Genomic DNA, 11481 nt, shown 5'->3' with positions numbered 1-11481 from the left:
GACTGAAAGGTCAGTTTGAGCTGCAAGGTCGGTGGTTCAAACCCACCAGCTGCTCCTTGGAAACCCTATACAGGGTTGCTATGAGTCGGAACTGAGTTAATGATACTTAACAACAACAACAACAAAAATATGTATACATATGTGTATGTATTTGATAGCAAACAAAACTTTGTTTGCTACATTGCCCCTTAACTAATTATTCAAGTAATGAAGACTTATTTCGGAGTAATTTATTTTAAAAAGTGAAGTTGTTAGTCACTTCTTGGCCACTTTTCTAAGGAGGTGAGCCAAGATACTATTATTTCTTTTGGTTTGCTAGCCCTTAGGGTATACGCTTTAGGGATTTGCTCATCACCAATTGGTAACTGATTTGTAAGTCAGGAAAGCCAGGCACTGGCATCACTAGAGAGGTGTAGACTGCAGTGGGTGTCATGTCAGGGAGTGGGTGATACCAAAATGACTATAAAATTTTTCCTAGTGTTAACAGCAGAAATTTATTTTTTAAATAAAAATATCCCCATAGTTAGTTATGACAAGAAAAACTTTTTTTTTTTGTAAGCTCAGCTTACATGTATTAAATATACCTATTGATACAAGGCTGAAACACCACACTAATTTACTTTTGAACCTTGTAATGTGCTCTTGTCGGAGCCATCCAATCACAGTGATACTTTAAACCATGTGGTTTTGTCTGCATGTTGTAGATATAGGAAAACAAAATGAATCTGTCTCGTTTTTAGTTTTTAAGCAAATGAAATAAACTCTGGTTAGTTTAAGCAGAGTTTGTGTTGAGGATTATACATAGCTCACAGATGACTGGCATGTCTGAGAAGCGGGCTTAGAGACCGTATATCTAGAAGCAATACTCCAGATCTCACTGTGTAACTGATTCTGAAAGGATGCCTCGGTAGCTGTCTGTGGGCATGGTATTACATCAGTGATATCACTGACCTGGACTTTGGCTCGACCTATACTACTATTCCTCGGAAACCCTATACAGGGTTGCTATGGGTAAGAATCGACTCAACGGCACTTAACAACAACAACATATTGCTACTAGCATGCCAGTGTGGATTCTGGATAGTTGCTCTTTTGTGTCATCTGTTACCCAATTCAGAATCATGTGTGATGGGTATATTTGATTGGCAGGCTCCAGGTTTCACATCCTAGCTGCAAGGGAGGCTAGGGAACTGAGTATGTGCAATTCCCTTCTGTAGTGAATGAAGAGCCCTGCATCATAGGGTGGGAGGGCTTACCAAATATTGCAAGTCTGTGTATTTAGAAGTTTAGACACCAGAAAGAGTAAGAGCTGTTCACTGCAGATACCTGGAAATTATTAGACTTCTTAGCTTTCTGGAAAATGGAGTTGGAAGGACTATTTGTGGGACAGAGGGAGCCTTTTACTTTACTCATCTGTACTATTTTTGAGTTTTTAAAATAGTTTATAGAACAGTGATAATATAAAGCCTATGGGGAAAATGAACAAAAGAACAATTTTCTCCAGCCCCTCCACTTTTAGTCTGCTCTTAACATAGTACTCAAAGAGATTTCCCAGCATAGCTGGCCAGTTTCATAGACTTTTTGTCAATTATTTCTTAAAATTTGTCATATAATTTGCATGTACTAGGTTGCTTAGAGAAATTGTGAAATTATTTTCTCTGGGTTGCCAGTTGTTTATACTTCCTTTTAAATTGGTGGAACTGATTCTGTTGTAACTTTCAGCTTCAGCATTCAGCTCTGATTATTCTGATTTCGTTTCAGTTTTGAATATGCTATAGTACAGCTTTGAAAATTAAGATACTGCCAGCTGCTATAGTTGATACAGATACATGATATAGATATGTGGCTAATAAAGTGTTCATATGGATACATGGCACAAAAATAAATTGTACTTAAGGATTTGGCCCTACTATATGCTTTGTTTTCTTTTCACTGTCTACTATAAATTTACTTTTGATAGAAAACTTGTGTGAGAGCTTAATTCATTCCAGTAAAGTTTTAGCAGCTATATTTAAAATAAAAAAAAATATATGTAGTAATTTTTAGAGCAGTTTTAGATTTATAGAAAAATTTATAGGTTTAGTACAGAGTTTGCTTATATCTTGTACCCAGTTTCCCCTATGCTTAGCATCTTATGTCTTTGTATGGTTTATTTGTTATAATTAATGAGCCAGTACCGACACATGATTATTGACTAGAGTCTAGACTTTATTAAAATTTTAAAAAATTCTATAAAAGCGCTTTTTTCTGTTCCAGGATAGCTGATATATTTTATATATTGCTGTAGTAATGTCATGGAGCCATATAACAAAGTTATGAATAACTTAGTCAATTTGGAAAAGATAAATAAAATAAAAGTTAACCACAATGAGATTATAATATTTTTGTGCACAAATGTCACATGAGGAAAAAATAACGAATCCTACATGTTTTCTTTCTGTTATTTATTCAGTGGAACAGGTTCCTGTAGAACCATACAACATCCCGCTGTCCCAGGCTGAAGTCATACAGGAAGGGAGTGATGTTACTCTAGTTGCCTGGGGAACGCAGGTCAGTAGTAACATTTGTCCCAACAGTTAATGTCCATGCCAATGCTTGGAAGCTGCCATTGAAAGGCATGGTACTGTGAAGAATTGAAAATAATGTTATCATCTTTGTATCTCAAATTAAGTCTGTTTAGCTTTGGTGCCATGTCTGTATTTGGTACTGTTTTTACTTACTCAGCCATATTAAAATATATAGGCATATGGTGAAGTCATTAAAAATGCATTGAGGGTTTATAAAAACGTATTACCAACCCTTTGTTTTGAAGTACATGTTGCATACTCTCATTTCTTGGTGCTGGATTTTCATCTTAGTTTCTGCCATGTCTTGTGATTGCTTTGCTGGCCATGCAGATACGTGTTCTAGCCTTAGAATTCTAGACCTTTTTCTTTTCCACTAAACTTCTCCACTGATCAGATTTTCCCAGAGCTTGTCACTTTTCTCTCCCTTCAAACTGTTAAGCTTTTGTTCTCTTGCCATAGTTTCTTCTTACACTTCTACCTCAATTTCTTTTGAAGAAATACTGGGCTTTTAGATTTCTATACAAAGGCACCACTGGCTTAGAAAATTAAGTGCAGTGTTGTATAAAGAAGGTAGTGAGAATTATTTGCAATATCACAAGCTCTTTTCCATTTTATCTTTGGAGAATTATTCTTCCTGTTTCTAACCTCCAATAGGATAATTGTGCATGTTGGCTAGTTGCATTCCACTGGTAGTACCCATGCTGATTGTTACAAACCTTTTCTGTTCTCCTTGTTGTCGTTGAGTGCCATTAAGTCAGTTATGATAGGGTTTCTGAGGAGTGATTGTTGGGTTTGAACTGCTAATCTTGTTGGTAGTACTCCAGTGCTTATCTTGCGGTTCCATGCTAGGACTCTGTTCTCCTTAAGTCTTTTATTTAATCCACATTCCTCATCTGCCCTAGCATGTGACCTTGTTTCTATTTTTAGTCAGGAAACTAGAATGCCTTAAATACTAGCTCTCACCTATGACATCTGCTGCCTAATCCTTTTCTCCTTCCCTTTTGCCTTTGAAGAAGAGCCGTCTGTTTTTTTTCTAGCTAACCTCTTTACATCTGTTTTGAATTGCATCCTATTTTACTTTGTCAGCATCGTAACCCATCAACTAGTCAGTCCTACTCTCTCCTGCATCTTCAATTTCTCTTTCCCGTGTTCCTTTTTTAAGAAATTACATATCTCTTCACTCTCTAAAACATCTTTTCTCCACCCTAGTTTGTTTCCGTTCTTACCTTTATTAATAAATTTGAACAAATAGTTTTTATTGCCTGTATTTAATTCCGTAACTTCCTGATGCTCTTGTACCTTTAGTTCTGGTCTCACTAATTTATTAAAGCTGTTCTTGTAGCACATCTAATCTTCTAATTGTTAAATCTATCCTTGATCTTATATCACTGTGGTATATGACACAATTGCTCTTTTTATGGAGCACGGTGGTTCTGTAAGAAAAGCACTAAACTTTGAACCACAAAATTGAGGTTCGAGTCCACCAAGTGCTCCATGGGAGAAAGATGAGGCTTTCTGCTCCCTCAAAGATTTATAGCATAAGAAACCTTGTACAGGGTGCCTATGAGCCGGAACCAACTTGATGATACTTAACAACAGCAGCAACGGCAATAACAACAACTCTGTCCATGAAACCTTTACTTCTTTAGGTTCTAGAATCTACTTACTATGTCTAGATTTTCTTATTTAGTAAGCTTCTCTTTCTCTGTTTTCCCTCTAAATATTGATGATCTGCAGGGTTTTGTGATTACTTCCCTTCTCTTTCTACATTCTTTCTCTAGAAACCACCACATTTACTTCTGTGGCTTTATTTGTTTATGTTGATAGCTTTAGAATATCTATTTGGCACCGACCTCTTTCCCTTTTTCCAAGACCATATTTTCTAACTGCTTTTTAGATCTCTTTGTTTGATTGTTTTGGTAGAATATTGGATATAGCCTGTGATAACCAGATCATTAATTCTTTATACAGATTAATTCTTCTGACTTTAAACACGTTCTGTATTAATAGTGTCAGAATTTTATTGGCTTTCAAGGGCTGAATCCATGTAGTCATTCTCTGGATATATATTTCTCTCATTTCAGGTTCATGTGATCCGAGAGGTGGCTTCAATGGCACAGGAAAAGCTTGGAGTGTCTTGTGAAATAATTGATCTGAGGACTATAATACCTTGGGATGTGGATACAGTTTGCAAGGTATGAATGCGGGTCGCCCCACCTTTTGATGTGGGCTGTTCTGATGACTCTGTCATGAGTTGATTCTGATGTGAGTTAAATACCTCTTTTCTTTTAATTTATTTTTTTAGTAATTTAGTTTTTACGTTTATTTGTCAGTATTGTCTTTGGAGGTTGGAAGCATTACATATAAACAAACTTATAGGTATATTTTTATAATGCATACATTCATACATACAAAAATACACAAATCATTAAACTTTACTCAGATGATAAAGAGTTGAACGATATTAGTATTTTGCCAATTGCAGTAATATCGCCACTTTTGAAGGGTCCGGATCATCTGGACTGCCCCCAGGAATGAAGATAGTGTTTCTGGTCAGATAGTTAGTGACAGTTGTCTATATGGTCCTTTTTCTTTTGTTCTTCATATGTTTTGTGGTGACATATCCCTGCTTCTCAAATCTGTTTATCAACTTTAGCAAAGTGATTCGCATTTGGGTCCATGTTTCAAGCAACTGAAGCTCCTGATTTACTTTAGAAAAAACTTCTGCTAATTCTTTCACTGTAAAAGTTTTTTGAACATTTCTCCCTCCCCTTCTTCATTCTTTCTTTATTCTTCAGTGTACCTGTCTTCTACAAGGCAGTGTTTTGAACAGTAAGTCATAAAATTGAAAATGAAATAGTAAATCTATAGAATTGGAACAACACCTGAGAATTACATCAGCAAATTATGCACTACAAACATTATATGCAGTGCATATTATGATGATATTGTTGTTGTGAAGTGCTGTTGAGTCGGTTCCAACCCATAGCAACCCTGTATAGGGTTTCTGAGGAACAGCTGGTGAGCTTGTACCACTGTCCTTGCAGTTTAAATGGTTTTGCAGTCTGGTGCATTAACCCACAGTGTCATACCAGGACTCCACATATTATGACAGGTTGTATAATAAAAAACAAAACAAAAAGCCGATTGGTTATAAGTGTGGCTCACCTTAAATTTATTGTTAAGTCGGGAACTACCTGTGTACTGTATTTCATGATTGACAGAACATTATTTCCTCAATATCTGGGTCAGATTTGTTGCATACTTGCAAATGATTGTTTAGGAATGTGAGCTTTGTGAGCATTTTCAACTTATTTAAAAGTTTTAAACTGGGGTTGAAAAAGAATGTGTGTTGTATGCTCAGGAAGCCAATCTTTTTAGAGTTTTTTGTCTTCCATATTCTCTGTGTTTAAAATCTTATAAAACTGTGTCCTTCATGGAATTAGCTCAGGTTGAGTTATGTGAATAATGGAGTAGAGCAAAGAACAAAGCATATCAGGGGTAGTGAGGTCAGCTGTGATTTTAACTTCTTATTGGTTATGGTCTGATAGCTAGCCTTAATTTAGTCAGGTAATGATTTGGCTGAATTTTCATTTGTCTTCTTTCCAAAACAGATGGGGATGGATTATTTTTTTTTAAATAACTCTTTGCATCACCTTAATACTGTGGATTCTAGTTTGAATGATGTCATATGTGATTCTGGCTGCTGATTTACGGTTTTCTATCTCAGTAGTCTCGAGCTTTGCCTGATTAGATTGATATTATTCTTGCTTTGAATAGGATTCACATAGTTTCCTCTGAAGAATATAATTTAGTTCCCAATTACTTGTCTGCAACCAGTATCCATTTAAATAAGTTAAAGTGCATCGATTGATGTATTGGTATAAGAGAGGCTGTGTGACTGTAGGATAAGCACTGGACCTTAAGATCCCTTTGAATCACAAGGTCAGCAGTTCAAACCCACCAGCTGCTTCTCGGAAATCCAACACAAGGTCAATATGAGTCAGAACCAACTTGACGGCACGTAACAATAATAAACTCTTTGTGTGTGTGTGATAGTCTTACATATCTAACAATTTCATGGATTAAGCCTTTATTCTTGGTTTTCTGCTCTGCCAAAAGAGTTCTAAACCTAGGCTATTTTACATTTACTGTTACTTAGAGTTTTGGCATTCTCATAGCTTTCACAGGCTGTTTCTTAAGTGATTTACAGTAAAATAATCTACTGATATAATCTACTACTATAAAAGTATAGCATGAGGTGTTTTCGGGTGAAAGTTGTTTTATAATTTAGTACATTATTTAGAAATTTAGTAAATGTTTCTGTAGACTTTCTTGACTCTATATAAACACTTGACATGGTTACAAATGGTTTCAACAATATTTTCAGCCCTTATATTTGTAGTTTCCATAAATAGTAACACTATTTCAGATTGAGTTTTTGTTTTAACTGCATTGAAATAATAATCTAATGCTTTTTGCTCTCATTATCAAATCAAATCGAACACCAAGTTATCTATCAAATAGCGAAATGTTCCTAATGATAGTTAAACTGGAGTTGATAGTGCTTATAGCAGAGCTGGCATAGTCATAGTGCCTATCTGCTTATCCTGAGCTTTGTATTTATAGTGTGAATGGTGCCTCCATGATGTCTGTCACAGATTGTTGTTGTTGTTAAGTGCTGTTGAGTCAGTTCCGACCCATAGTGACCCTGTATAGGGTTTCCAAGGAGCAACTGGTGAGCCTGAACTACTAACCTTGAAGTCCAAAAGACTTTGCAGTCTGACACATTGCCCACAGCGCCACACCAGGACTCCTGTCACAAGTAGGTGGGTACTGTTAGTAGTGTCACGGTAGAGACTTTTAGAACTGAATTTACTTATTTATGTATCTTCTACATGTAAAAGAGGAGCATGGCGATTCTTTGCAATAAACACTGAACTGCAAGCCACAAGCTTGGTAGTTCGAGCCCATCAGCTGCTCTGTGGGAGAAAGATGAGGCTTTCAGCTCCTACAAAGATTTACAGGCCCAGAAACCCTATATAGGATTTCTGTGAGTTGGAGCCGATTCAACGATATTCAACAACAACATCTAAAAAGGAGTGATAGCAGCTTACAGTAAAAAATAATGATAATACCACAAATTGGTGACTGTGAAAACATAGAAAGAAAGGTAGAGGAAGAAAGAAGGGGGCATTTAAATTTAAATCAAACACCGAGTTATCTATCAAAAAGATAATATGCTAGACCGCAAGATCTGTTTGAACTACAAGATCGAGGTTCAAATTCACCAGCCGCTCCTCGGAAACCTTATACAGGGTCGCTATGAGTTGGAACTGACTTGATGATACTTAACAATAACAACAATATTTATATTTCTATCTCTATCTATCTATCTATCTATCTATCTATCTATCTATCTATCTATCTATCTATCATCTATCTATCTATCTACTTTGATTATGTAGAGACCTCTTTTATGTCTACTGGTTGCAGATCTAATTTCCTTAGGGCTCTTTTCCTCCTGAGGTGGATGAAAGAGATTAGAGACATCTACTAAATGAGAAAGTGATGCATCAAACCTGACTTTGTTAGCATCTTTTTTTAGTTTTATGTTGCGATGATTTCATCATGTTATTTTTTAGTTGATGACCTTCTAGTTAGGACAGTGAGGGCCAGCTTCTATTTGTGACTCTCTTCATTGCTGATCATGGTACATCTTGTTTTCCTTGTATGTAGCAAAAGTGAAATAATTGAATACTTAGCTTTGTAACAGGATTTAGACATAATTTTAGAGAAGAGAGTCCTATAGCTAAACATTCATATGAAAAATAAGGTATTCTTTGCTTAATTGCAGTTAAGCTGATCTCTTTCATCATTATTAATTCTATACAAAATTAAAATCTATGTTTATAATATTTTTTAGTTAGTGTTGGACTTTATAAATTTTTGTATAATGACAAAACTGGATCACTCACTTTGACTATATGTTAAACTCAGCACCAATATGTATCTTTTGGAATATACCTAGTGACAAAAACCCTACTAAAAGACAAATGATTTATTGAACACATATATTAGCATAGCTGTGGGCTAATGCGTCGGTATGCAAAGTCGTTTGAACTGTAAGATCGGTGGTTCAAGCTCACCAGCTGCTCCTTGGAGACCCTATACAGGGTCACTATGGGTTGGAATCGACTCGACAGCACTTAACAACAACAACAACGCAATAAATTGTGTTTAGGCTTGAATTTTTAAATGTAATCTGAATTTAGTGTTTTTAAAATATAGTCGACTTTTGGCCTTATTAGACCCTGCAGCTATGTTTGAGATTTAGCCGTTGGAAAGCCAAATAAATTGGAAAAATTTCTTGGGAACAAAGAATGCAGTAGAAGTTTTGAATGTTTTCCATGGTTGGGATGACAAAATTGGAGTCTTGAGTGGGCCTAAAAATCACATCCCTCCTCAGTTCTGAATGTGGGATACCAAAGAGCTAAACTGGATTCTTCTAAAAAAACAGAATAGGAGTTTCCATTTTTTTAGATGGTTTGAAGGCAGAGTGCTGTGCTGGGCACAATGGGAAGAGTACTCTTAGAACGTGAATGATGAGAGCTGAAATCCCTGAGTGCAGGGGTAAATTGATGCTAGTGATCTGCAGCTGGCTTTACTTGGGCTACTTGAGGAGTCCTGGTGTGGCGCTGTGGGTTAATGCACCAGACTGTAAACTCACCAGCCACTCCTTAGAAACCCTATCCAGTGTTGCTATGGGTCGGAACTGATTCGTTGGTACTTAACAACAACAACTATGTTTGTGCCATAGAGTCGATTCTGACTCATGCCAACTGTTTATAGCTGGTCCCTGGGTTTGAACTGCTGATTTTGTGGTTAGCAGTCCAGTGCTTATCATGCAGCTACACCAGTGCTCTTGGTCTTAACTAGAAACTGCAAATCCAGGAGTAGAGAATGACACAATTGGAGACTTGAGTGGTCTTAAACACATAGCCCATCTCCTTTACAAGACATTTTCCAATTCTAAAGCTGTGTACAGTGGAAGGCTAAAAAACTAAGCAGAGAATGCCTGAAAAAGTCAAGCTGTTGCTGGGTGCAGAAGACACAAAGGACCAATGATGCTCTTAATTGAGATAAGGATTTAGTTGTAAGTTGTGGAGAGGCATTTCCTGTGATTAGAGGGAAATAGAAGTAGACCAAGTTTTTCCAACCCATCATATAGCCTCTTTCCCTCCCAGTTTCTTCTTGGATTGATCTAATTTGTCCTTTGGTCTTTCTGCCTGGAATGACAAAGAGTAAATCCTTCTATTTCCTAGAACCATTATGAATCAACATTCAATCAAAAATTACAAAGTATATGAAGAGGCAGGACTATTTAATGAATAATCAAGAAGAAAAACCAAACACAGTGATCCATTTAGTGAAATAAGCAGCCAAGGACTTTAAAATAGCTATGACTATAAAGTATAGAACCATAGGGGATAAAAAGGACAAAAGAGGTAAAAGTGTATAGAATTATCATAGAAAACTGAGGAAAACACGCACAGCCACACATCCACACACACAAACTCACAGTCACTTCTTGCTATTTGCAGTAATGATGTTTTATAAAGTAGCTGTCAATATTGAATTGATGAAAATGGAACCATTGCTCCTGGGGAAATACAGGAGTAGGTTCCTGGGAGCCTCTATCTAGTCATATCATCAGCATATAACCTTGTTTTATGTGTGTTTCTGTTTAAAATTACCTTGTTTTTTCTATATTGGTGATTCACTAAACATTCAATTAATGGCCAATAATGCTATAGCTTATACTTGAATGAAATGATCTGTTTTCTACATAAGGCATATCACAGCTTTCTTGCATTTAGAACCATTAGACAATACTTCAGCAATATATTTGAGGGCCATTTTTAAACAGAAAAATCAGTAGAAAAGTGCTCCCTCCCCCACAAAATTGTGAAGCATGTAACACTCACTGAATAGATCAGGAAGAAGACACTTGCATATGAGAGTTGAAATAAGAAGACGAAATTTAAAAGTAGCAAGACATGAAAAACACAGTACTCTTCAAAGAAAAATAAGATTGACAGCTGAATTTACCTCAGAATTGATGAAAGCCAGGTGACAATGGAGTGACATCTTTAAATTGCTGAGGGTACCAATGTAGAATTCTATATACCCACTGAAAACATTTAAAAATTAAGATGAAATAAAATAGCTTAGACAGACAGAAAGTGACAGAATTTATCACCAGCAAGCTTTTATTAAAAGAAATGCTACATGAAAATTTCTTAGGCAGAAGGGAAGTGATCAAGACTGAAATGAGAGTATATCCATTTCTTACTTACTGACATGGTTAGGTTCCAAAGACCAAACTGGAATAGCAATTTTATGCAAAATTAGCATTATGAGAGTCAGGTGCCATTCCCATCCTTGGTGCCAACGTGGCCCCTCTAACTTACTGCCTGTCAGATATGCCCAGTGTCTTGCGATGCTCATGGCACAGTGGATCTCCCTTCCCCACCATGCTTTCTCTACCACTTAGGAGCCCACGGTGTTGGGGGTGATGGTGGTGGTAGTTGTCAGCTGTTGCTCACCTCCTGCCACCTACTCTGAATGGGACCCTGCTCATCTTCAATCAACCCTTAACTGAGAAACACATGTGGCCACATTTGTTCTCTCCCCGCCCCCCCTCCCCGTGACCTTCCCTGCACCTTTTGTACCTTATTCAGCATTTTCTTGCCTGCCTGTGACCCTCTGTGGCTGGACTGAGATGTTAGGGATGAATGGGAGAGGGTGCCCCTTAGCCAGTTAGCTTCTGTTCCTATTCTGTTCCTATTGCTTCTGGGCCCTCCAGTATATTGTTCCGGGTGGTGGTCCAAGGAGGACAGCCTGGGTCTAG

At 36.9% G+C, this 11481-nt stretch overlaps 1 protein-coding gene across 1 annotated transcript in view; it reads left to right on the top strand.

Annotated features, from left to right (window-relative positions):
- BCKDHB (branched chain keto acid dehydrogenase E1, beta polypeptide) overlaps positions 1–11481 on the top strand; it is a 343203-nt gene that overhangs the window by 124011 nt on the left and 207711 nt on the right. Inside the window, exons 7-8 of the mRNA XM_006873276.1 lie at positions 2453–2550; positions 4652–4762. Coding sequence (XP_006873338.1) covers positions 2453–2550; positions 4652–4762 — 209 coding nt within the window. The remainder of the gene's footprint in view (positions 1–2452; positions 2551–4651; positions 4763–11481) is intronic.

This window comes from Chrysochloris asiatica, unplaced genomic scaffold, assembly GCF_000296735.1.
Source record: "Chrysochloris asiatica unplaced genomic scaffold, ChrAsi1.0 scaffold00233, whole genome shotgun sequence".
Taxonomy (NCBI): domain Eukaryota; kingdom Metazoa; phylum Chordata; class Mammalia; order Afrosoricida; family Chrysochloridae; genus Chrysochloris; species Chrysochloris asiatica.
Note: the sequence above shows the minus strand (reverse complement) of the source record. Positions and strands in the feature narration are given on the sequence as shown.